At 37.3% G+C, this 27825-nt stretch overlaps 1 protein-coding gene across 1 annotated transcript in view; it reads left to right on the top strand.

Moving 5' to 3' along the window:
• The window catches only part of INO80 (INO80 complex ATPase subunit), a 92877-nt gene that overhangs the window by 24302 nt on the left and 40750 nt on the right, over positions 1 to 27825 (top strand). The window contains exons 14-24 of the mRNA XM_068964067.1: positions 1640 to 1699; positions 2110 to 2252; positions 3779 to 3863; positions 4740 to 4857; positions 5780 to 5865; positions 8760 to 8927; positions 9148 to 9281; positions 10357 to 10424; positions 11145 to 11238; positions 12007 to 12178; positions 25482 to 25622. Of these exons, the coding sequence (XP_068820168.1) occupies positions 1640 to 1699; positions 2110 to 2252; positions 3779 to 3863; positions 4740 to 4857; positions 5780 to 5865; positions 8760 to 8927; positions 9148 to 9281; positions 10357 to 10424; positions 11145 to 11238; positions 12007 to 12178; positions 25482 to 25622 (1269 nt within the window). The remainder of the gene's footprint in view (positions 1 to 1639; positions 1700 to 2109; positions 2253 to 3778; positions 3864 to 4739; positions 4858 to 5779; positions 5866 to 8759; positions 8928 to 9147; positions 9282 to 10356; positions 10425 to 11144; positions 11239 to 12006; positions 12179 to 25481; positions 25623 to 27825) is intronic.

Here is a 27825-nt window from a genome sequence, read left to right on the forward strand (position 1 = left end):
GTTAATACTGTTAATACTTTTCAGATAATAGAAAGACCTTAGTATAGTACTGTAACTACACTCCCCATCTCTAGACTTAACACAGTTGTTTTTGTATATATTTTATATTTTAAACCCCAGAAGACATTTTACTATTATTTGTACTTTTGAAATTATTTAGATTTATTCATATTATTCACATTCATTTCTCATTGATCTTCATCCCTTCTTGCATATTTGTGCTTCCATCTCTGAGATATTTCAGAAGAACAAAACATATCAAGCTATGGATTCAAGAAGCACTTTGAATCCCGTAACAATACAAAGAATGAGAGTTACATCTAGGTACATTATAGAATTGCTGAGTTTTGCATTCTTTTGTTTCTCCATGCTTTGGTCTGGATGTTTCCTTCTGACCTCTCTTGTAGTTCACTAATTTTCTCTTCAACTGATTCAGTCTATTGAACTCATCATTTAATTCTTAATTCTAGTTATTTTTTCAGTTCTAGAAATTGCCTTTGGTTCTTTTGTAATTTCTAGTATAACACTGAAGTTCTGAATCTCCTCTTTTAATTCTGTGAACAAACAAGAATTTGTTTAAAAGTTTGTTTCTAAAATTTTTGTTTTGGTTTTGTTTTAATGCCAGATGTATAGGAAAAATTCTGGAGATAATTGTGTGCTCTGAATGTTAATTTCTTCTTCCAGAGAGAGGATTAATGTGTGTTTGGGGTTTTGTTGTGGATTTTTTGCCTACAGTAATTTTTTTCTGGGACAGTAATAATCCAAAGCCCCATTAATCTAAGTCAGGAGTTGGGATGAATTGAAGCTAAATTTCAGAATCTGATAAAACAAGTGTATGTATAGTTTACCTTTACTACCAGTGTGTATGTATCTCTTCATTCCCAACTTAAGGCCAGGGAGGTAAACTACAGTTTTTTGTTTGTGGGTCCTGTGTCCCTTTAAAAAAAGAAAAACGACTTCTCAGTTTCATAGTGTCTCAACTGGAACTTTTGGGAAGGATCAGCACTCTCTAGGGGAACATGTACAATGCCAGGCTTTCCTGTCTTTTCTAGATCTAGACTATAATTCTTCACTGCCCAAGTAGCTCTCTGATGCCTTTTCAAACAGTTGTTTTGCATCTGTGTTTTAACTGGGTCAGTAGAAAGAGTGCTAGTCCAACTCCTAGTGCAGTAATGATAGAAGAGGAATTCCTATACTCATTCTGTTAAGGTTTTTTTTTTTTTTTTTTTTTTTTTTTTTTTTTATTAAATTTTAAAATCTTTAGTTCTTACATGTGTTCCCAAACATGAAACCCCCTCCCACCTCCCTTCTGTTAAGGTTTTTAAAAAAGCCTTTCTGAATAATGTATTGGTGATGATGAAAGTGAAAGTGTTAGTCACTCAATCATGTCCAACTTTTTGCGACCTCATGGACTGTAGGCCCCCCAGCCTCCTCTGTCCATGAAATTCTCCAGGCAAGAATACTGGAGAGGGTAGCCATTCTCTTCTCCAGGGGATCCTTCTGACCCAGAGATTGAACCTAGGTCTCCTGAATTACCGTCAGATTCTTTACCATCTGAGCCACCAGAAAATCCTATATTTACGATGATACTTTTAAGATTATCAGTAGAAACTAATATACATATTGTTCCTTTTTCCAGGTGCTACCATATTGGGGAAATCCTCATGACAGAAAAGTCATCAGGAGGTTTTGGAGTCAGGTAACTTTCAGCTTACTGTAAGCATACACATACACACATATACATATTCACACATATATGCATTCATTATTTCTCCAGTTGATTTGAATAATTTCTCTTACATAAAATCTTACATGTTTCTATGCAGATGTAATTTTTTTTCTTTTACAATGTTTTTCCTGTTATAGACAGTCAGTCAGGATTAAGAACTTTACTCTTTAATAAGCTGACTACTTTTTAACAAGGTTTGTGATTAAGGTGACTACTTTAAAAACAATTACACTTTAATTCACTACACATCTCCTACGTGAGAAACATATCTTTAAGGCTATCTTAAACTTCTTGGCCTTAGGAAATACAATCCATTCCTCATTGTCTTATTATGAATTGTTTAGGTTTCTCTTTTCACCCTTGCCCTCTTATATTTACAGAAGACCCTCTACACTCAGGATGCCCCCTTCCATGTGGTTATCACCAGTTACCAGCTGGTGGTACAGGATGTAAAGTATTTCCAGCGAGTCAAGTGGCAGTACATGGTATTGGATGAGGCTCAGGCGCTCAAGAGTAGCTCCAGGTAATGCAAGTAGTAGAAATAAAGTCTGTGGACTGAGGACGTACGGATACATAGATATGTGTATGACACACGCACTCAAGAATGAAGGTCAGAGAGAATTCAAAACGTGGTATCTGCGTAAACCATGTATCTGACCAGAAGGCATAAATTCTTTTTTTGCATTTTCATGGAATATAAATATTAATGTTTAGAGTGTGAGGATTTTTCTCAGCTTCTTCCTCCTCACTCAATAATTATGGCATTTTAACTGATTTTCATTCTTGAGGGAAATTTTCTGTGGGGGAAGGGGTAGCTGCCCTTTGCTTGAGGGATTACTTTACAGATCTTGGTAGGAAGCAGAATGTTAAATTCTGTGGATTATAGCTTCTACTATTTTATTCAGGTTATCCTAGTCCCTGGATGGTTATTAGACTCCCAAGAATCCTTTAATTGGAAGTTAACATGTTTAAAATGTTCTAATACCTTCAAGCTCCCAAACTGAATAGTAAATGAGTGCTTGGCTGTGAAGTGTTATTCAGTGGTATTAGACCTTGAGTTTGATGGATTTTATTAACTCTTGGTGAATTCATAGGACTTTCTTAGGAGTCCATGTTAACTGGCAGAATAGTATTTTCCATGGACCTTTCCATTCTCTGAAGAGCATAATTTCCTGTTTCACTCTTTTGAAGTAGGGCATGCTTGTGGCCAGGAGCAATAGATTCATTCACTTTGTATTTTCTTCTCACACCCTTTCTCATTTTCCATTGTTCCCTCCAAACTCACACTACAAGCATATAGAATAATAATTTTAAAACTTTCCACTATGCGTTTTCAGTCGCTTAGTTGTGTCTGACTCTTTGCAACCCCATGAATTGTAGCCCACCAGGCTCCTTTGTCCATGGGATTTCCCAGGCAAGAATACAGAAATGGGTTGCCATTTCCTCCTCTAGGGGATCTTCCCAACCCAGGGATTGAACCTGTGACTCCTGGGTCTCCTCCATTGGCAGGCAGATTCTTTACCACTAGTGCCACCAGTTATATGGTTTGTATCAACAAAACTGACTAAAGGTAGTGAAGGACTTTATCAAGTCAGAACGGATCCTACTCTGCCTTTTTGGGCTTCCCTGCTGGCTCAGATCATAAAGAATCTGCCTACAATGTAGAAGACCTGGGTTCGATCCCTGGGTTGGGAAGAGAATGCCTACTCACTCCAGTATTCTTGCCTGGAGAATTCCATGGACAGAGGAGCTTGCCAGGCTATAGTCCATGGGGTTGCAAACAGTTGAACAGTTAACACTTTCACTGCCTATTTGAGGACGTTTTAAAACTTTAATACCTTAATATCATGTTTTCAGTATGGAGAAGTCAATTCCTTTGAAATTTCCTGTCAGCTTTGTTGAATGATATTTTTCAGTTGTGCTTATTGTAGATTGCTTGATTCTGAATGTTTGTTATTTTTGAAAAGCATTTCTAGAAATAAGGGTTCTCAGTAGGGCGAATAAAGATTTACTGCTAACTTGGAATTTATTGCTCATTTTATTGAACAGTGTTCGTTGGAAGATACTCTTGCAGTTTCAGTGTCGGAATCGGCTTTTGCTAACTGGGACCCCCATTCAGAACACCATGGCAGAGGTAGGCACAAGTAACAGATTGGAATTCTTTACCTAGGCCCACCCAGAGTGTTACAGCTGTATACAACTTATAATCCCCCATGTAAAAAGAAGAATTTGCCCTATGTGGTGTTTTGTGGGGAGGTGCAGAGGAGGCATCATTCCTATTTTCTTATTCTCTGGCACAAGGCAAGTAAATTTCTTTATTCTTTGGTACTTAAATAATGATCACATTAAGAATCCTACTCATCTGATGCAGAGATATTTTTATACTAGGATGAAAAGGTAATATTCTTTAACACTGAGAGGAGCTAAAATTCTTTCTTATCATCTAAAATAGGAATCAGAAAACTTTCTATAAAGAATCTGATAGTAAATATTTAGACTTTATGGGCCATATAGTCACTGCACAGCTAGTCAACCTTCCATTGTAATGTGAAAGCAGTCATAGATGATATATAAAAGAATAGGTATGACTATGTTCCACTATAAAGTTTGATTTATAAAAGTAGATGGCAGACCAGACTTGGCACCAGAAGTCATAATTTACTGATCCCTGATCTAGAGTTGTTATTAGCAAGTTTTGCTACCTCATACTGTGTTCAGTTGTGGATGGATCTTTGTATAAATTTTAAAACTGTCTCACTGCAAAATCTGAGCAGGACTTTGAGACTTTGAGTGTAAAATTAATTGAAAAATACCACAATTTGCTACAGTGCCTTGTTAAAGTTGGTTGATGAGACGTGTGCCTATACACTCTCACTTAGTCACACATATGCATGCGCCTAGACACAGGTAAACAAATCTGGAAGTTCAGTTTCTCTCTCTGAACTCATTATGTCTTCACATCCTGTCATTTCATTGCTCTGTAGCTATTTCACTTTTCATTTGTTTCCAGCTCTGGGCTCTGTTGCATTTCATTATGCCAACGTTATTTGATTCACACGAGGAATTTAATGAATGGTTTTCCAAGGACATTGAGAGCCATGCCGAAAACAAATCTGCCATAGATGAGAGTGAGTACTTCTATGAACTTTCATTCTTATTAGTGTAGCCAACACGTAATTGTATCTTTTCTTCTGTGTAAAGAATTTTCTTCTAGTATGCATAAGAGGATCTGAGACAAAAGTTTTTTCTCTTTTAAAATAAATTTTTTTTCTTTTTTATGTGCTTTGTGTGTGTCTAAGAGTCAAAAAAGGACTTATCAAGTGATGCTGCTGTAGTGTTGACTATTTACTCAAGGCAGAACAGGCAAAGTTCACATTTTGGCTTGCAAAATCCTCATTTTCCACATAGATTCTGAAAAACTTTATATTCTTTGTGAAATGGGGTAAGACTTTTTGCGTGTAATAAAAACAAAATATTAGAAGGGTAATTTTTGGTATTTTTCTTTACATATTAGGATTTATTTTTTCTTTGAACATTTTTGAATTTTTATTATAAATTTTTTTGATCTCTTGACTAGTACCTTTTAAGAGAGTTATGGAGTATTTATTACACAATGTGAAGTGATATCTACCATTAGAAAAGTCCTTAAGTAATTTCTTATACTACATGTTGTTAATATGCCGACACACTTTGAAAAATGATTTTGGGGCAACACTGGGAGTCCCATATAGCTTGCATTAAACCTGTTTGAGAACCCTATTATTGATAAAATGTTCTTGAAACATTCTGAAGGTGAATTCTGATAAAAATAAAGTCATCCTTATTGGTCTGAGTAAATGATAGCAAAACGCATTTGCCCAATTGACTATAGGAAGATGCTGTGGAAAGTTCAGATCCTTGGCTTCCTACCTGGGAAAAATTGTTTCAGTCTTGCAAATAAATCATTATGCCAGAGGTATTTAGTGAGAGATGATCATGATGTTTCTTTTGTTTGTGTTAAACTGATATAATGTATTATTTGTCTGGGGGGGGGGTCTCCTGCCATTTCAGATCAACTCTCTCGCTTACACATGATATTGAAGCCATTTATGCTGAGGAGAATCAAGAAAGATGTGGAAAATGAATTGTCTGACAAGGTAAGAAAGTCAATCTTGTGAGTTTAGGACTTAATAAACACCAACTTAAAATTCCAGGGTAAAAAAAATTTCCTTGGTAAATGTTAAGTTGAAACGTAATTAGTTTGAGAGAAAACCTTTAAACTTGGGAGGGTCAACATAGACTTAAGATGAGTCAAATAATCAAGGCAAGTAATAGTTTTTTCTTTTTTGTTTTATACTTTTTATAACGGAGAATTTGAAATATTATAAAAGAAAGAATAGTATAATGAATCCTCCATATAGCCTAAATGATCAACCCATGACCATTCTTCACCCTTTCAGATTATTTTGAAGCAGATCTTGAATGTCTTTTGTTTCATTTATAAATATTTTCCTATGTATCTCTAAAAGATTTGGTGTTTTTTAAAATATATAATCACATATCATTATCATCTCTACAAAAAAAAAAAGAAGTTACTTCATTGCAGTATCACATACCCAGTCAGTGCTTAGATATCCCCAGTTGTCTTTGTGTATGCTTCTTTCTTTCTTCCTTTCTCTTTTAAAGTGTTCACTTTTTGAGGTCAGGATCCAAACAAGGTTCATATGTAGTGTTTGGGTGATAGGTCCCTTAGCTATCTTTTAGTCCCACCCTTCTTTTTTCCCTTTTGCAATTCTTTGTTGAGGAAACTGGGTGGTTTGTCCAGAGTTTTCCACATATCAAATTTTGCTCAATGCATCATTGTGGTGTTCTTTGACATGTTCCTCTGTCTCCTGTATTTCTGCAGACTGAGAGGTAGGTTTAGAAGTTTACTGTGCTTTGGGTTGTATTACTTTTTCTCATAAAGTCTATAATTATGGTTCATAAATATCTTTTTTGAATTTTTACCCGACCTCTGTAATTTTCTGTTATTGCTTGTGAATCCTCCCAATATTCTCCTTTCATCTTTTTTTTGTCTCCCAATTCTTAACTCCTTTGGAGTATTTCCTGCCTCACATAGATTACACCTGTTTCTCACAGTTCTCCTGTCTATATAAAAGTCATCTTTCCAGGTTCTTGATAATGTCAGGTGGCTCTCACTGTCACTGCCAGAGGCTGGATCATTTTGTAACTCTCATAAGATTGTGGTGGTGACATACACCTTCAAAGAGAGGGAAAGAAGTGTATCTTTGTTTTATTCCTTAAAAAAAAAACTTTATGGCTGTTTTGTGAAACTGGTTGATTTTGCCTAAATAGAAGTATCACACAGATGTCCCTGATAGAAAATACTTCATTAAAAAAAAAATAGATCTTTGAGGCTTTTATATCAGAAACAGCTTAAAAACAATAGCAGCATCATAATGTCTCTTATTTAGTGGTTATTAGTGAGGTGATGGAGAAGGCAGTGGCACCCCATTCTAGTACTCTTGCCTGGAAAATCCCATGGACAGAGGAGCCTGGTAGGCTGCAGTCCATGGGGTCGCTAAGAGTCAGACACGACTGAGCGACTTCACTTTCGCTTTTCACTTTCATGCATTGGAGAAGGAAATGGCAACCCACTCCAGTGTTCTTGCCTGGAGAATCCCAGGGATTGGGGAGCCTGATGGGCTGCCGTCTATGGGGTTGCACAGTGTCAGACACGACTGAAGCAACTTAGCAGCAGCAGCAGCAGCAGCGAGGTGATCAGAAGATGTGTGGTTGTTAATTACTGCGTGTATTATAAATTTCTTAAACATCAGCAATGTTTCTAATCTGTGAATTAAATAATATATATGTTATTGAACTATTACTGTCTGCGAGCAACTGATATGTAGAGAGATTCAGACTTCCCAGGGAGATGAATATATAGATAGCTGGTACTGTATCATAGGATATATAGTGATGATCTATGTGAAGTATAATGGGAACACAGAAAGGGGATAGTTCTGTTAGGGAAGGTTAGAGAAGGTAGCAAAGCAGAGGTGACATGTGAGCTAGATCTGGAATAATGAGTTGGCTTTTACTAGGAAATATGGTGGGAAATGGGTGCTAACCAACAAGAATGAACAAAGGTAGGTCAGTATTCAAATAGGCAGCGTGTGTGGCAAACATTATTTAGACTGTTGTTGCTGAGAAATACAGGAGAACATCATGAGATTGGGACAATACGGTAAGTTAGACTATGGGAGGCCTCTGCCTACAGGAGAATTTGTAATATTTTACCATAGGCAGTAACTTACATTGAAGGTTTTCCAGCACTTGGGTACTTTAGAAGATTTACATGGCAGGTTTCTTGGAACTAGGAGAGATTGGGGCAGGAAGCTCCCGTAGTAATAGCAGTCTAAGTTAGATATGGTGAGATTCTGTGGTATGTCAGGGTGGTTAGAGAAAAATTTCCAGGTTGAGTTGAGGAACTTAGAAAATGATAGAACATGGGGTATGAAAGAGAAGAGATCGGAGCTGACTTTTTGACTTTTTGAAGTTTCTTTTTGGGCAACTTAGTAAATGACAATGCTGTTAATCAAGTAAATTGTGAAAGAGAAATTTTTTTCTGATACATCAGAAATGCAATTGCTACAGACTGTTTGAGTGATACTATTTTAGTAGGTAGTTGGAAATATAGGGCTTAGGGATGTTTGGAAATATATTTTTGCAAGTTACTGTGATTGATGGTAGTTGGTGCTATTAGAAATGGAAGAAGTTGCCCATGGAAAGCATGTAGAGTGAGTGACAAGGGAAGAGGATCAAGAAAAGCTCATATTTTGGATAGTTAGCCACATGATAGGTTTATAGAGATCCTGAGTTTCTTGAATTAGCCATATCACAAGTTTATAGAGATACTGAGTTTCTTGAGATATGTATACTGTTTTCTTTCCAATCATAATCTGCCTTGCATGAGTTTCCAACTTTGTGGTAATACTGAACTTTCTTACAAACTGTTTTTCAGAATATAAATGTCCTTATTGATTTTTAGATTGAGATTCTAATGTATTGCCAACTGACCAGCCGACAGAAACTGCTGTATCAGGCACTAAAGAACAAAATTTCCATTGAAGATTTATTACAGTCTTCTATGGGCTCTACCCAGCAAGCACAGACAACCACCAGCAGCCTCATGAATCTGGTCATGCAGTTTAGGAAGGTAAGAGCTCAGGTCAGCCGCCCTAGAGTTGTCTTTATTAACCTACTTCAAGGAAGAGGCTCTATCTAGCCTTGATGCCAAATAAACAAAGGTTGTTAAAGAATGAAAATGGGAATATATATATTCATAAAGGTAAACCTGCAGGGTTTAGGATTCCCCCATTGCTTCATAGTGATGTCTGCACAGAACACTATTGTCTTATCATTTCCCTTTCTCTCAGGTATGTAATCATCCAGAATTATTTGAACGACAAGAAACTTGGTCTCCATTTCATATTTCCCTAAAGCCATACCAGATTTCAAAGTTTATCTATCGTCATGGACAGATCAGGGTCTTCAACCATTCACGAGACAGGTGAGCACATATTAATTAATACCTATTTGCTCTAAGAGTGCTTTTGTAATTTGGGGTTTTGTGGCTTAGTAGATAATTGAGAATGAGTTCCACAACAGCGAAGTATTTAAGCAATGGGTGGACAACTGTTTGTTGAAGGATCATGTGATAGGGTCTGTGTACTATCAAGAGTTTAACTGGATGACCTGAAAGGCCCTAACTACTTGCAGTTCCCTTTCTGAATGAGGAATGTTCACCTGTGTGCCACGATATACTTGTACCAACAGAGATCAACAAATATCTCTGCCTAAGTATTGAAATTGCTTTGTAGTGGCTTATTTCACCCTTGGAATAGCACTTGTAGAAAAACTGATTTGATTTCAAATTTACCTTTTTCCCAGAATCAGCAGTGACAGATTTGGTTAAAAAAAAAAAATGAAGTGTTGTTAATGGTAATATGCTAGAAACCACTTCCATTCAGAAAATAGATGTGTAGGTCCATTCTACACCTCTGCATGCAGAATCAGTCAGAAAATAATGATTTTATTTTGAAAATTTAACAATTGCTTTTGAATTTTTAAAACAAATTCCCAAGAGTCTTGTGTACACTTGCACTTGAGAACCATAGATTTAGAAAGCTCTTTCTGTATAGAAACTGTATAAACAATATTATCAAAATAATCATCAGCAACATCTAGCCTAACATTACTGAAACTGAGACAGATTTCTTGGGTTTAATTTTAGAATGCTTTGTCTGTGATAGCTCCAGGCTAATACTTTACATGGGCAAGGGGATTAACAGAACAGAGTTGTAGTAGGTTTTGTTTAATATAGTGTAATGGCAACTTGCAGTGCTGGAGTTGTTTCTGGAAATGTGAAATAAAATGAGACCGCTTTGAACTTGTATTATCATCTACTACCTTTAGTAAATATTTAGTCATTTTATATGGTATCGTTTTTGCCTGGCAACAAAATTCTCAAAGGTAGAAACAGTTTTAAACCTTCAAAGATTCTTTTAGTTTGGAGCCTCCAGTTTAGTTAACTTCCTGATACTTATATTTGGGTTTGGATTTATTTTATTTTACTTACTTTACAGGTGGTTAAGGGTTCTTCTTTCTCCATTTGCACCAGACTATATCCAACAGTCTCTCTTTCACAGAAAAGGTAGGTGTTTTGGTCTTTGAGAAGGAAAGTAGGCCAAGAATTTATCAGGATGTTCTTTGTTTTGCTGAGTTGGAACTAATAGTGGCTTTGCCTGAATGCTAGGCTTCTGTTTATAGTCTTGATAAGATTTAAGTAAGTTAGTTGTCTTTTATCTGTAGATGCTAGTAGGCTTTGTGGTTATAACAGAAAGTATAAAAAAATTTTTTTTAACTTCTATCCATTTCAGTTGACCTTCCATCTTTATTTTATATCTGTCTCTTTAAAATTTCTTACAGAGGTGTGATAGAGACAGTGCAGGCTCTTGTTAGTTTGATTCTTTAGGTCCCCTCTGCTTAGTCTAAGGAAAGGAAGCTGCTCAACTTTGAACATTGTCCAAAGTATTGAGGCAGAAGTTCAGAATTCTTCACCTCTGTGCTTTCCTTTTCTTTTCCTTCTCCTGGCACAATAAAAAGAGGAGGGCAGTTAGCCAAGGGTCTGAAACCCCAGAGGTAACTGATGAGCCAGCTCCACTCTGGCCCATATTTGTCATATCTCATACGTCTGCCTCTTTCACTTATGATTGTGGTACAAAAATATGACACTGTCTTCTGTCAAAGTGGCTGTATTGGAACCTTAGAATAGTTTTAAATTCTTAAGTCAAAATTCAGCAGTTCAGCAGGCTTTAGTTGAGTGTTGTCTCTTGTTTTCTGTTGGGTTTCACTTTGTTCTTTGATATTCCAGGTGTTAATGAAGAAAGCTGTTTCTCTTTCCTTCGCTTTATTGATGTATCTCCAGCTGAAATGGCAAACCTCATGCTTCAGGGACTTTTAGCCAGGTGAGAAGTTTGTTCATTGTTTAATGAGAGAACAGTTGAGAATAAATAGGGGCAAATGTTGAATACTGTGAAATTAAATATTTAGTATTATATGATCTTACAGAGCCTTTCATTCTTTTTGTATTAAGAATTAAAGTTTTGTAAGGAAATCATAACTTTCTTTTGAAAATTTAATAATTGTACAATGCTTCATGCTGTACCTTAAATAAAAACTGTTTAGGTTCTTCTCCCAAATGCTACCAGAAGGTCTTCAAGTCTTAATTTCTAGGTGGAAATTTGTTTTATTTGTTTCTTCAGGGCAAATGATGGCTGATGATTCCTTTACTTAGTAGGGATTGTAGCATAACCTGCCTTATGTATTCTGGGAAACTTAGTTCTCTGTTCTTTTTCTTTGGAATAATGGCTTTTACTTAATTTACTGCTTTGTATTATATTTGTATAAAAAATAATGACCTCATTAGGAGAGGCTTATCTCCTTTATAAGAGGATGTTTTTATGAGAGGTTTTGCGATAAAAGTTGAATATTCCTTAACACTAAGAGGAGCTTTACGGAGGATTTTCATTTTCATAGTAGCAAACCCAATTCATGTCAAAGATAGAATTTATAGAACAAAAGTATGAAGCGACTTTGTTTGAAAGAACTGTGTCTAAAATGCCCAAGATTGACAGAAGAGACAGTTAATGAGAGACAAGGTTCCTCGCTGCTATGAACTACCCGCAAACCTCCATGGAGCACTGAATAAGCATGTCTGCTGTGGTTTGTTTCAGATGGTTAGCTCTTTTCCTGTCTCTGAAAGCCTCCTACAGGCTCCATCAGCTGCGCTCCTGGGGAGAGCCGGAAGGGGAGAGCCAGGAGAAATATCTGAGAAACAAGGATTTCCTTCTTGGGGTTAATTTTCCACTCTCCTTTCCCAACCTTTCCAGCTGCCCTTTGTTAAAGGTAAGCAATTATTTCAGCATCAGTTATCTGTGTAGTACTCCCTTCCCTTTTCTTTCAATCAATAAAAGTAATAAAGTAAAAGATGACCTGAGGCAGTCAAAAAAAGTTCCCATAGGAGTGAGAGCAGTGTATTGTTAACAATTTATTACATATAACTTAATAGACATTTTATGTGTGTATACAGTATATGTGCATTTATATTTTAATATATATGTTATATATAACTTCACTGGGAAGTACATTTACACTTGTATATGCATTTGTGTAACAACTACCTAGATTAAGGTATAGAATATTTCCAGCACCCAGAAGTCTTTCTCATACTTCTTCCCATTTGAAACCTCAAATTCAGAACAGACCACCAAAAAAAAGATACTCTTTTTTTAATGCTGTGAAGTGGTCCATTGCCTGTTTCTAATCACAGTTTATTAGTCTAATGTTGGTGGATATTTAGGTTGGTTCCAGTTTGGGGCTGTTATGAATAAAAGTGCTGTACATATTCATGTACATGTCTTTTGATGAATGCAAGCACTAATTTCTTTGGTGTTTATATCCAGGAGTGGGATTGCTGTATCATCACACACGTATGTTTAGATTTAGTACCCATTGCCAATGAGGGTGAAAGAGGAAAGTGGAAAAACTGGCTTAAAACTCAACATTCAAAAAACTCGGATCATGGCCTCCATCACTTCATGGCAAATAAGTGGAAGCAGTGACAAATTTTATTTTCTTAGGCTCCAAAATCACTGCGGATGATGATTGCAGCCATGAAATTAAAACACTTAATCCTTGGAAAGAAAGCCGTGACAAACCTAGACAGTGTATTAAAAAGCCAAGATGTCACTTTGCTGGCAGAGGTTCTTATAGTCAAAGCTCTGGTTTTTCCAGTAGTCTTGTGAGAGTTGGACCATAAAGAAGGCTGAGTGCCAAAGAATTGATGCTTTTGAAATATGGTCCTGGAGAAGATTCTTGAATCCCTTGGATTGCAAGGATATCAAACCAGTTGTTCCTAAAGGAAATCAACTCTGAGTATTCATTGGAAGGACTGATATTGAAGCTGAAGCTCCAGTTTTTGACCACCTGATGCAAAGAGCTGATTCATTGGAAGAGACCCTGAAGCTGGGAAAGATTGAAGGCAAAAGGAGAAGAGGGTGGCAGAGGATGAGATGGATGGATAGCATCACTGACTCAGTGGACATGAATTTGAGCAAACTCAAGGAGATAGTGAAGGACAGGGAAGCTGGGCGTACTGAAGTCCATGGGGTCGCAAAGAGCCAGACACGACTTAGTGACTGAACAACAACCCATTGCCAAATATTTTTCCAAAATGGTATTACAAAGTTAAACTCCCACCAACAGTGTGAGAGATTTACTGTTCATCTTCCTTGGCTACTCCTGGTACTGTCAGTTCATTTTTTGAATTTGTGATTTTAGTTTCATCTCCATGGAAAATAATTATGTTGAACATTTTTTCATATAATTGTTCACCTTCATATAGTAGGTAAGGGGGAAAGTGATAGGTGATAGGTGCAGGTTCAGATCATGTGGGACCTTACGTGTTTTATTCTGAATGAAATGGATAACGCTGGAGAATTTTGAGAAGCGATATGTATGTTTATATTTTATAGTTCTTTAACTAGATTAAAAGTTTAAAAGGTAGAAGTTTTCTTTGTATCTTCTAGAAAATGTAAGGGGTCCTCAGTCACACTGGTGACTGCTGTAGAATGTAGGATGTTCTTTGGCTTCATCTGGTATTTGACCCCTGTCCACCGAAGAACCCATGTGGTTTCTTTTTCTTCTCTTTCCCGTTTCTTTCTCAAGTGTTGCTCCATGTACTTTTATGGACTCTGAAGATAAAGTCAGTAATGCAGAAGGAGAATAGAATTGGGTTCCAACTCTGTTTGGAATAATATAGTCAGTGATGGCGAGGTGACTTCCTTCTAGTAAATACTGCTATGTTTAGTAGACAGTTGCTTAACCTCTCTCTTATAGTCTGATTTCCTTACATTTGATACTGTATATTGCTAAAGATACAGATTTTTTTTTTTACTAGTTTTATTTTTGATACAGAAAGCACTATTGCCCCTTGGAGTTTGTTGTGCCCTATTACATCAATGCTTCAATCTTACCTAACACTGAAAGAGATGAATCAGTTATCTGTAGTCTTCTGCTTTCTGAAAATAGAGTAGTGTGTTCAGAGCACCTGTTCCGTGCTGTCCTTCAGTCAGTGAATTTCTTGAGAAATTTAGATGTGGGCAGCATGCTTTATGTGAAATTGGTTTTTCCGAAGTTAGATTCACTTCCATTTCTTCTTCTTTACTTTTATTTCATGTTGTAAGCAGACGTTTGCTTTTGTAGTAGCTTAGCATGTAGAACTGAGTTACTGAGCCACAGGTAGCTGAAAGCTAATAGTGGACGTGTAGGGATGCTGTTCTGCTTTGGCTCTCATCCTTATCTCCAACATATATATGTTGAAATATCAACCAGGCAGTGCACCTTGCCAGAGTTGGTTGATACATCTTTTCTAAGAAATACTTGCTTTCAATTAAGTAGAATGATCTTTACATGATATCTAGCCTTAAAAGTTAGACTGTGTTCTGATTGAAGAATTATTTTGTTGAAGCTCTATGTGTAACAATTAATAAAGCCCATTATAACTGTGGCTTTTTCAATCTGGCCATGACTCACAAGAATATTTTATACTACCTGTAGTTATGTAAGAATCAAGACTAGGTGAATAGAATCACCATGTAGAAAGATTCTGGATCATTTTGTGTAATAGTAAGGAAAGAAACTGACATTTTGGGACTAAGGAAGGGTCTTACTTTCTGAATGTGAAAGAGACCATCAGAAATTACTCAGAGAGCAGTATACATATTTCATTGCAGTTACTCTGACATGTAGTTTATGATCAACTACTACTGATGACTGTCTTAGTATATTTGGCATGTACCTGTTATATTCCTCCTATTCAAAAATCATATAAATAAAGTTAAGTAATTTTGAAAAAAAAAAAAAACAAACCTAATTCAAACCTGAGCAGATAGTTTATTATGGAAAATCTCCCCCAAGAGTGGCTTTGCTAGAATATGCCTCTCAACACTGTCATGCTGCTTCTGACACTTGATTTCTCCAAAGCAGGTTTTTCTTATTCAAGAAATATTTTTTTAGAGAACATGACATTGCCTGTTTTGCAAGAAGAGTAGAGAAGGAAGTTTTGAATACTTAATTCTTTAAAACAGATTTCCAAAGTTTATTAGTTAAGAGTATAGAGTAAAACCTAAAACTTAAGATGCATGACATTTTAGTGTACATACATATATGAAAAACACACTTCCTCTAATCCTGCCAATTTACAGTTTTTTACAAAAAAAAGAGTCTTTTGGGGGTGGGGGGAAGGTGACTTGTCAAGTTTGGACAACAGTGGTGAGACTTAAGTCTAATAATTGTCTTGATAATGTTTGGATTTGTTGATAGGATTTAAATACAAGGTCTTGGATTCTTTTCATTTATTTGTGGCTGCATCAGGTCTTAGTTGTCATATGTGGGATCTATCGTTGTGGTGCATGGACTTCTCTCTAGTTGTGGCACGAGGGCTTAGTTGCCCCACAGCGTGTGGGATCTTAGTTCCCCGACCAGGGATCAAGCCTGTGTCCCCTACATTGAAAGGTGGATTCTTCACCACCACCAGGGAAGTCCCCTGTCTTGAATTCTTTTTGTTTGTCATTTGTGTGGATAAATTCATCATGTATGTGCTTTGTGCCTTTTCCTGACGTGACTTGTTTGTTGTCATTGAGATCTACAAAAAAATTCTGGCATTATTAATACAATTTACAGATCCCCTGAAAGAGCCCTTTGCTTATACAGGGATGCTACTACTGTGGGGTCAGAGAGAAAATTTTTATTTTCACAGGAAGCAGATTTATAACTGTGCTTGCTAGTTTCAGCATATGTCCTGAAAATATGACTTGAAAGGTATTCGCTGTCATTCCTATGATGAATTAGAACTTCAGGAAGGACAAGAAAAGTCTTGAAAGATTAGAAAAAGACTGGCATATAATTGTGGGTCGTTAAAGCTTGAGAGGGCAGGAAGTAGCCTAGTCAATGATTAGAGAGTTAAAATTTTTTTCCACTGATATTAATTAATAACCATTTGAATTCATGAACCTAAGAAGTAGCTAAGTAGATCCTGAAAATATGACTGTTTGCTTTCCATTAGTAGATAACAGGCCCAGGTGATTAGAAAAACAGGAAGAAATAATGGGTATAATATATTAAAAATTTTAGCCTTTCTCTTGTTGCCTTGGCTATCCTAGAGATATTAACATACATATAGGAAAATGCACAAGTCGTGTGACATTGTCTTGTCTGCTCATTCTAGTCCTTCCATTTGATAGTATCTCACTGTGGCTTTAAATTACATTTCTCTTGTGAATAATGATATTGAATACCTTTTCTGATGCTCATTGGCCATTTGGATAACCTCCTTTGTGAAATGCTTCTTCAAGACACTTGCTTATTTTTCTTTGTTCTACCTATTACTTTTTCACTCTCAGTACTGTCTTCTGTTGAATTGTTAGCATTTTTTGTATCTTGTGAAAGAAATCTTTGTCTTTATCGAGGTGGTGAAGATTATTCTATTTTTCTCCAAAAATTTTTTTGATTTACCGTTCAAATCTACAAGAAACTGGGTTTTTAGTGTATGTTATGGGTTGTCATTTCTTTACTTATAGATATCCATATCCATTTGACCCAACTTCTTTTGTTGAAAAGACCATCCTTGTTCCACTACAGCTTCCCTTTTGTCAAACGGATGGCTGTATATGTGTAGGCCTGTTTCTCATCATGTTCTGTTCTATTAGTCCATTAGTCTATCCTTGACCAGTACCGGTTGTTAATAATTCTTGCTCCATGATAAGACTTGAAACTGGTAGCACAGGTCCTCTGTCTTTGTTTTTCTTCAGTATTGCCTTTACTGTTCTTGGCCCTTTGCATTTTCATGTAAATTTAGAATCAGCTCATCTGTCTTAATTTAAACTCTTGGCAGCAATACCACTAGCCTCATGTGTCTTGATTATGCCCCCCTGTTATTAAAACATTTTTATCCAGTACCTGTGTATTATTTCATTTAAAATGATACACAAATAACATGTTAATATTATTTACATTGTGAAGCTTGCCGTAATTTCTCTGGAGACCACTGACCTAAACAGCAAAAGATGCCTAATTGAGTAAGAAATGTTAATAGAGGAGAGAACTGTTTACAGGAGAAAGTACTTCTTTTTTTGTTTTCCACACACTCTTTACCCTTTCTCTCCTGCTGTTTTTCACTTGCTTGATCCCCAAGGGCCAATGAGATTGAGCATTCGAATGGGTCCATTATTTGTATGTGTATCAGAAGAGCTTGTTGATTGAAAGAATCTCCAGGGGTGGAATGTGATCTTGGCTTAAGGTTGGGTTTTTCTAATGCTCCTTCAGAGTAGCCTTTCCCCAATGGCAGTCTACTCCTACAAAGAGAAAGTACTATAATTAATGTGGTTTTTGAACCTGTCACGCATCACTGCCTATTGTGGGCGAGGTGTGTTAACAATCATAGTCTCTATTTTCTAGTTTGAAAAATCATTCATGCATATAGTAAAAAGACACGCACAAAATTAAAAGGACTCAAGATCAGCGTTGAAGACATAATTACACTGCCAAAATAATAATAGATGACTAGTGGTAAAGTTCAGGATGGAAGATCACTTTAGGTTAAAACGGACCAAAAAAACTGTTATGGAAATGGTATTGTTTAAAATTGGATCTTGAGTGGTAGGGACCTGGATAGGAGGAAGAATATTCCAAGTTAAAGATTTGAGCCAAAATAAAGAGCAGTGGTGAGAAAAAAGGCTGGATAAGTAAGTCACCTTTCTTCCAAAGGAATCTTTGAATGCCAGTCTATTGGGATGTAGATGTTAAACCAGGAGTTTCAACCTTTTTTGACTCACCTTCTCCAGCAGATGCTACATTGTAATCCTGGGGGGATAAAGTTTTGGTGGCTACTATCAAGCTTTGGGAGGGAATAATCTGGTAGTTGGTTTTAGGAAGGCTGTTAAATCATTCGTCATTACAGCTCATCAGTGGAGATCTCTGCCACTGGTATTTGATGACTAATCTTAAGATTATAACAACAGGAAAGATTGGACATGGGGATCTGTGATGAGGAGAGTATTAAACTAAAGTTCCAGGTGAACACTTAAGAGTGAGATTAGGAGCTCTTTGATATTATGAGTACAGGTAGAATAGAGAAGGCCCAGGTGGCAGGGATTTACAAGGAGAGAGATTCTGGTTAGGAAGTGGGTAATGAAGTATGACAATTAAAAAGAATAGGAAGACCTTTCAGGAGAGACTGTTGGGTTAAAGCTGAGGTTTGTAAGAGAAAGGAGACTCAGATTTGAAGATGAAAAAGGAAGAAGGCAGTTAAAAGGGAAATCAGACATACAAGAAAGATGATTGATAAAGGATGCAAAAGTGATTAACTTTGCTTTTTACATGGTAGAGAACCAGTGTTCAGGTAGGTGCTCTTTAATTAATAGAAAGCTACTTTTCAAACACAAGGAATATTTTACAAGATTCAGAAAGACTGAAACCAAGCTGAACATTTTCTAAAAAAATGCTATTAAATAATTCTGCCATTTTTGGTGGACTTCCCTATTGGTCCAGTGGTTATGAGTCCGTCTTCCAATGGAGGAGTGAATCCCTGGTTGCAGAACTATGATCCACATGCCAAGTGGTATAGCCAAAAGGAAAAAAACAGCTCAGTTCTGTCTTTTTTTTTTTCTTTAATTTATTTGACTGTGCCAGGTCATAGTTGCAGAACTCGGGATCTTTGATCTTTGTTGCAGGTGTGGGATCCTTAGTTGCAGCATGTGAACTTTTTGCTGTGGCATGTGGGATCAAGTTCCTGACCAGAGATTGAACTCGGGCCCCCTGCATTGGGAGCTCAGAGTCGTAGCCACTGGACCACAAGGATGTTTTTTCCCCCTTTGGAATTTTGTATGTTTTCTTATCTGAGAGAATGTCCTCCAACTTAAAATTAGAAGTATAATCTTCCTCTCTATTTAAAATAAAATTTTCTGAAGGGTTCTAACTTTCCTTGGATGTTGGGAAATACAGGTGGCATTGGTAACTTGTTTGGTCATGCATTGAGTTTATTGCACATTGGTTATTTTTGCCATGCATTTGAGCTGAAATCTAGAGGCATTTCTTGGGAATAAGAAATATACCAGCAGCTGCTGCTGTTGCTGCTAAGTTGTTTCAGTTGTGTCCAACTCTGTGTGACCCCATAGATGGCAGCCCACCAGGCTCCCTCGTCCCTGGGATTCTCCAGGCAAGAATACTGGAGGTGGGTTGCCATTTCCTTCTCCAATGCATGAAAGTGAAAAGTGAAAGTGAAGTCACTCAGTCGTGTCCGACTCTTATCGACCCCATGGACTGGAGCCTACCAGGCTCCTCCGTCCTTGGGATTTTCCAGGCAAGAGTACTGGAGTAGGGTACCATTGCCTTCTCCATATACCAGCAGAAAGAAGCTAATTTTTAGACATCTCAAAGAGTAATTATAAAAAGGGTATCAATTGTGGATATTACCCCTGTAGTATTAATAGTTATCTATACCTAGAAAACAAATTACCCAAAAATGTAGCAGCATAAAACAGTGAACATTTTTAATATCTCATAGTTTCTGTTGGTCATAAACTTGGGAGCAGCTTAGGTAGGTGGTTCCGACTCAGAAAATCTTACGAAGTTGCAGTCAGGATATCAGTTAGGGTTGCAGTTACCTGAAAGATTGACTGGAGCCATAGTACCAGCTCACTTATATGCCTGATACTTTGGTGCCCACTTTGGCTGGAGGACTCAGTTCCTTAAAATGTGGACTTCTCCATGGGGCTGCTTCAGTGTCCTCATGACATGGCAGCTGGCTTCCCCCAGAGTGAGTGATTCAGGAGAGAGAGTACGGAGGAGCCTCAGTGCCTTTTATATTAGTTACTTCATTACCAAGTTTGTTTTGGTGTTCTCTGTTGTGAGATTTTGGCTTAGGTGATAGATGAGTTCTGACTGTGATACCATGAAAGTTCTTAAATTGGAAGGGATGCTGGCATCATCACTCCCTGCTCTCCATGTTACCTGTCTGTTCAGTTTTGTTAGCCGCAGCAAATGTCAGCTGGGGAAACTGTTGATACGGTGTAATATATGCCGTTTATCTTCAGCCCAAAATTCATTGCTCATAAACCCTAACTCTTTGTGAACAATTTTTTTCATTGCAAGCTCTGTTCTTTTTATCTTGCATTTTCATTTTATTTGCCTACTTAGTTCTGATTATGTAACTTTGATTATTTGGAAACAAAATGCTGTAGAGATGCTATTTCTCCAGCTCCTTTGTTTTGCTTTTGATTTCTTTTGTGATACTACAAAGTAGAGTGGCCTTGTTTTATATGCATAGTAAATGCAAATTTGTTTCAATGTTTTGATGGGAAAACGTGAATCCTGATTTCATGTTCAAAATCAGTCTTAAAAGTTGGGGATTATTCTCAAGCAAACCTGAGAGAAGAGACAAAGGGAAATGCTAAAATTGAAAGTGTGTGCCAGGATACTTATACTATTCAAATAATAACTTTTTTATAATTTTTATTTTTGGCTGTACTGGGTCTTCATTGCTGTGCAGACTGTTCTCTAGTTGCAGAGAGTCGGGACTGCTCTCTAGTTGAGGTGCATAGACTTCTTGTCGCAGTGGCTTCTCTTATTGCAGAGCGCGGGCTCTAGGATGTCTGGACTTCAGTAGTTGTGGCTTCTAGGTTCTAGAGCACAGGCTCAGTAATTGTGGTGCACAGGCTTAGTTGCACCATGGCATGTGGGATCCTCCCGGATCAGGGGTCAAACCCTGTCTCCTGTATTAGCAGGCGGACTCTCCACCCCTGAGCCACCAAGGAAGCCCTCAGATAATAATTCTGAGTAAAATTCCTTTGGAGCTATCAGATTAATTTTTAGTTAATTTTTTCCATATTCACTTTTATCCTCTTATTGCAGAAAACCCTTTATTTTGTTCTCTTCTGTGTCCTCATGTATTTTATGTTATAAATAGTAGCAGGTATTGTTCCAGCAGCCTGTCTCCTAAATACAGCTTCCTATCATCAGATCAAGGTGAACGCTTTTTTCTTATTCCTCTGAGGAGGAAGTTATTGAATGTTGACTTACCTACATGTTGTCATCTTTTTCTTGGTAGTCTATCTTTAAATAACATATTACCTAAGTTATATTCAGCAGTCTAATCCAATCCTCCCATCTTTCTTGCCGCTTGTGGACGTGAATGAATTTTAACAGTGGGAAGCTCTTTTTTTCCCACTGAGTATACCTGTAAAACTCTTCTTCTTACCCAGCAGTGAATGTTAAATTTGAATCCTGTGTTACAGAGTTCGAAGAAGTATCATTCTCATAATACTGGCTTTGTGGGGGTATACAGAAACATCAAGGAACTAAAAACTAGGCTAAGGACACAGATCAGATGACACTTCAGGAGTATTTTGAACAAAGTTAGGGCCTTTTAAAATCTCTTACTTGACGTAAGTGCTTTTCTGATTATCCTTTTCTTGTTTGTTCTTTACCCTGCTTTACTGGTGATGAATCCAAGAAGGAATAGTATTTAGCTCAAAACTTTTGTGAATTCATTCTCACATACCTCCCTCCCCAGTGTGGGCTCTCACCAGAGCTCCTTTCTTGTACAGTTTTGCAAGGGTTAGAGTGCAAGTCTCATACACATGAATCTTTTTTTTTTTTTTCAATCTTATTTTGCTTTGAAAACTAAAGACAAAAACCAGAATCTGTAGGAAATATACCATTGAGCGAGCCATCTTTCAGGGAGGCGGAACAGATTTTATACTATATCCAGTTAAATAATATGTTAAAAATGGTAATTGGCAGAAAGGGTACAGCATCGATTTCATTTCCTATCCTAGTCTCTGAGAAGCTGTTGTCATGGTAATGGTCTGCTTAGGTATTATATGAGTTAACTGGCTCACTACAACTCTATTGAGCCAGCTAACTCATAGAAATTGAGGGCATTTCAGATTTTGCAGTTTAAAATATACAAAAGAATCTAAACATAAAGAGTTGTTTTGGGAGAAGTGATGTGTTTTTTTTGTTTTGTTTTGTTTTTAATTTTAAACACTGTACTCTATTAAATGCTTAGAGAGCTTTGAATGGCTATTGATGAAGAATCTTCCAAACAGGAAGTTTCCAAAAACTCCTCCGCTAGATGTTAATTTGCAACTGCAGTATCTATATCATCATTTCCTGAAATCATGAGAGCTGCCAGCACCCTTGTGGAAAGCTCTGGAAAACCATTGTTTTCAGAGTTTTTCTGTATTTCCATCTGTGAAAATAGAATCCATGTAATCTTAGCAATTGGTCTGTAAACACTGTGCCCTTTCATTTTAAGTGAGACAATTTCTCTATATCTGGGTTTGTGTGTTCTTTAAGAGCAAAAGCAGAAAATTAATTTCTAAGTAATGAAGGCCTAACATTAGCGTAAGTACTCTTTTTAATTCTAAAGAAGACATGGAAAACAAAATATGGCCCCTTGTTAAGTGGGCAAATCTGTATCTGAGGGGAAAATACAGATAACAGTGTGTTCTCTGCCACACTGTGGCACGAAATATGCCGCTGTGGGGCCTATCATACTGCTTTGTGGTTTTCCCTTGAGACTTGCATGGTGCCAGAAGACTCTAACGAAGCCTGCCTTCACGTGTGTGCATATTATGGTGCTGGCAGCAGGACTCACAATTGCCAGTGCCTACAGAGTAATGAGATAGTCCAGGACACGAGGAAGGGACAACAGAAGAGCAAGACTTGTGACCACTTTATTACCAGGTCACATCTCTCATTGTGTGGCGTTCTTTTTTCCTAATCTGTTTTAGGCCAAAATAGACTGAAAAAGTAATAAACCTTTTTTTCTGTACCACCCACCCGCCCATATCCCGCACAGTAGTGTCTAAGGTGTCCTTTATGTTCTTCTGTATTAAGCACTAAATTTTTCTGTATCTAGCGATACCTAGCCCTTCATGTCATTGTGTGGAGGAAATGAGGCAGTTTGGTACCAGGAACTACCTGTACTGGGGAAGATGTAATAAAACCACATTAAGAGAAAATAACCTAGAAAAGTATATAGATGAGTGAAATGTACTAGGAGTAGTCAGGGTTTCTTAAAAGCTAAGGCTTGTGTATGTTGAGCATTTTAAACTAGTGAATTATTTTTTAAATCTGGGATCAGCTGTAGATCACCTTGATTTAGTGACTCCAAATGAGAATCCCATCTTAACCTAGCTGAGATAAGACAAATGAACACATCCTAATTTAGGAATGACGACCCCAGAAATAAAATTATCGTTAGACTTTTTTCTAGAAAGGTATCTCAAGCAAAATAGTGTGTTTAAAAGGCTCCCTATAGTGACTGTTGTATCCCTTTCTTATTAATAGGTACAGTGCTGAAGAGAAAATAATTGAAGGAAATAGTCATTCTTTTCATCTCTTACCTGTTGTATTTTGCCATTTAAGAATACTGAAAATGAGGTTGACTTTAAGAGAGTCTTGACTGAGATACTGTTTAGATACTGGTCAGGAAAGAGTTCAAAAGTCTTTAGGCCCGCCACTGCTGCCATCTCAGCCACCTGCGTGGTGGTGGACGCTGCAGCTAGCAGCCTTGAAATACTACACATGAGCAGCAGTTGCTATGCTTATGTCATCTTCACCCCCGGAGGGGCAAGAACTGTTACTAATAGTCAGAAGTGAACTTCGAAAAAAAAAACAAGGAAATTGGCTATATATATGTGTGTGTATGTGTATATATATATACATATATTTCTCTAACCTTCAACTATGTGTCAGCAATAAGGTTTGTTGTGTTTTTTTTTGTAATTGATCCTAGCTTGTCAGAATTCAATATTGAAAGAACAGGGTGACACCTGGTCTGTTTATCTTCATAACGATCCTCAGGCATTCAGATGATAATGAAGATAAATATGTAGAAAGGTGGATAAACCTCAGTGCAGATGCTAGCCAACATAAAGAGAATACAAATATTATTGAAAAATGATATCAGAAGATTAACATTATTTCCTGGTTAATGATTGGACCTCAACATCTGGAGAAAATTAGCAAAGTTGTCAAAGCTACACGAGTCCAGCATCATAATAAAGGGTTGTAAAGACTTCCTAACTGTGTGATTAGAAGTCACTAAAGGCATCCCAACCCTGCAGGAAACAGTTAAAGCGTTTCAGTTTGTTCATGACTGATATTTAGAAGATGCTGATTGCTTCTTTAAAGTAGATTATGATGCACCTGTCTTACTAGACACTTGAGATGGAGTCTTTCAAACTGTGATCCTAAAGAACCCATGTACTTTAGGAGAAGATACCTACAGAGTCTTTGAGGAGATTTGGCACTGGACACGTGGTACTGGAATTACAACTGTTTTTCTCCTGCAGTGGGTCCTGGTTACTGTTCTTCTTGCAGTTTTTTGTATTGTCTTCATTCATATGGTTATTTGTATGCTGACTTGCCTTGAGAAACCAATAAGACAGATAAATGAAATAATGAAGAACGAAGATCCAAAGGTAAAGTGTCTAACACTGAGCTGAAGAAGGAACTGCAGCTACAATATACACTACTCTGATCCCACTGACTGCTTCTTTGTATGTGAACATTCCATACTTAAAAAATCTTTCATATGAATCACTGCAAACTGAAGCTTTAACATGAGCTTTAAGTCTCTTAAAATGAATTCATACAGTAATGAAAGTAAAGGATTTAATTTTTTTAATGGTAGTTAGAGAAACTAAAGAGTCTGTTCCTTGTTCCTGACCACTTGTATTGATGTCTCCAAATAAATAGAACATCTAACCTTGCTAGAACTATACTACATTGTTAGTACAAGCATGTAATACTAAATTCATCTGCCTAAAAGAATTTGGCAGGAAATGTTGTTGGTCATCATTTTTAACTCAAAATATGATTGTATCAACAGTTTAACAATGAACCAATTTTTCCTTGAGATACACGAAATGTTGTTTTGTCTAATGAAAATTTTGCTGTAACTATTGATAATAAACAGTATTCACTTCCGGAAAAAGGTAGAATTAGAGATGGCATTTACTTAAAGTACACTGATTAAAGCACATTTTGAAATTAGCGTGAACCTTGACTGTGACTTTTTTTTGGTTTTGCTTACATTAAACAACTATCAGTAGCACTAATTTGCATCTTTGTTTTGTAGTCTCTGGTTTTCAGCAGCCACTGTAAAGCAGTGAGTGGCTACTCAGACCAGGTCATCCATCAGCGGAGATCAGCTACCTCCTCGCTTCGTTGCTGCCTGCTCACTGAGCTGCCATCTTTTTTGTGTGTGGCCAGTCCACGAGTAAGTGCTACAGTAGAGAAGCAATAAAATAGGTGGTGTTTAAAGAAATAAACTAGTTTTCAGGGGGTCCATGTCTTAACAAGAATGCTCAGTATTTAGAAAGAGGATCTGTGGTCCTAGCTTTCCTAAGACAGTATCCCTCACTTTGAATTGTGTTGGCTTGAGAACCGCTGTATGGCAGCTAGAAGTGGCTTCTTTTTCTGATGTTGCATCTGTGCAGTTCCTCTTATTTAGTCCAGGGTTCTAAACTACCATGGGAGCAGGCCATCTGTCAGGTGGATTACCACCCAGTAGCAGGGACAGGGACAGTGGAATATTTGAAAAGGAGAGGGAGCCATTTGTCAGCTGTGTTGAGGTTTTTGGAGGTTTTTGAAGGTTTTTCAGAGGCTGGGGCCAGATTGGGATGGAGATTTGATCTGGCCTTATCGCCTTGGTATAGTCTCCATATAACAAAGGGAAACTAATACTCCAGCATCAAGAAACTTCTTAGCTTTCTTTAGCAGCCCTGCCTGGACTGTCCACAAGTAGGTTCCCTCTGAAAAGTGACTGTTGTGCCATATCTTCCATTCAGTAGTTGTAGTCTTACTTGTAGATTGGGAGTAATTTCTATTGTGGCTTCAACTTTAAACAGCTGTTAGATCCTTCCTAATACCCTGCTTATCAAAACAGGGCCCTCTGGTGATAGCTGACAGTGTCTCTCCAAAGGCTCTCCTGGAACACTGCAGCTGTTTACTTTGCTTACATCTTCCACTCTTTCATGTCTTTTTGATAAGAGCCAGGCAGAAGCTCTCTTAAACCACAAAGAAGTACATGAAGGGAGAGGGGCAAAGTAGTGATGTGGCCAGACTGCTGTTAGAGCAAAAACTAGCTTCTGTCTTTCCAGCTTGTTTCCATTTGCTTTAAGGGGCAGCTTTCAGTTAGCCCAGGACACACTAAGAGGTTGACTTTTCTTACCTTTCTGTGTTTTTATCTTGTTTTCACCACTTATCCTAGCAAGACTACTATTTTCACAGTTCCATTCAAAGAAGGTGAAGACTTTAAATCTTGTTTGTGATGTTTCTCTACCACTGTTTATATAAGCTTACATCCTTACTTTATTAAGTTATCAAAGGTCAGAATCTGGCATAAGGTCCAAAGAAAGATGACAGGTGGAAATGAGATGATAGTACTGAGGCCCATTGATTCCTGCCTGCCCGAATTTCTTTGCTGATCCTGTGCTACACAAACGTGATTCCCTTCCCATGATCAACTTTGATTTATATTGATTATCCAGAAAGTATTTGGGTTTTGTATGTACCCACTTCTTCCAAAGCATTCTTGGTATTTGAAGCTTAAATTGATGTAGGGAAAAGCACTTTTTCTAGGCAAAATTTAAAGCCAAGTGCTTACATAGAAAGCAGCCTTCAGGTTTCATAGTTGTGTAGTTGTTTCCTTTTTTTCTTCTAATCTGTAATGTATACAGAGAGACCTATAAGAGGAAGTCTGGATTTTTGAGAGAGGGTTGTCAGGACATTTTCACTTCTCATATTCCCCATGTTTTATGGAGCCAATAAAGAGTGAACTGCCCTGGACGGTAATTGCATTTATGGACATAAAATTTTTCATTTATACCACTTGGAGCTCTGTAGCCAACTATTCTGAAGAATAACCCCACTTTCCTGACAAATTTACACGTAAAAATTCCCACTGTTCTACTTAAGTATTATTTCTGAGGAGGCTGAAGTCTGAACTATCGTGTCTGATACTGATATCTCCCTAAAAAGCAGTAGTAATTGAAGACTATAATCGTGTAAAGGTGTGGGGGCAAGCAGGAAGCAAGAGAAAGCTTTTCTCATCTGGCTGAAGGGTTCCTCTCCAGCATCCTTGTCTTTTCTGCCCCTCTCCCTATACTTGTTTGTAGAGTTTCTTCAGTAGCTTGTGCTAAATCTGAAATGGGAGTAATCACACCATAATTAGAAGAAAAGTTTTTAGCATGTCTGAATGTTTTATACACACACATCTTCAGATCAGGCCTGGGGTGTGAGTAAGGCAATATTTCATGAGATATTTTAATTATATTGATTTCTAACCTATCTGTGGTGGAGAGAAACTGATTTCCTTTGAAGCCTCAACCCTGGCCTTGAGTTAAGACAAATTAATTTCCATGGCACATGCTATGAAAACTTTAGGGTCAGTTCAGGAAGAACTGTGTCACTAAGGAAGG

This window comes from Capricornis sumatraensis, chromosome 2, assembly GCF_032405125.1.
Source record: "Capricornis sumatraensis isolate serow.1 chromosome 2, serow.2, whole genome shotgun sequence".
In the NCBI taxonomy this organism is placed as follows: Eukaryota; Metazoa; Chordata; class Mammalia; order Artiodactyla; family Bovidae; genus Capricornis; species Capricornis sumatraensis.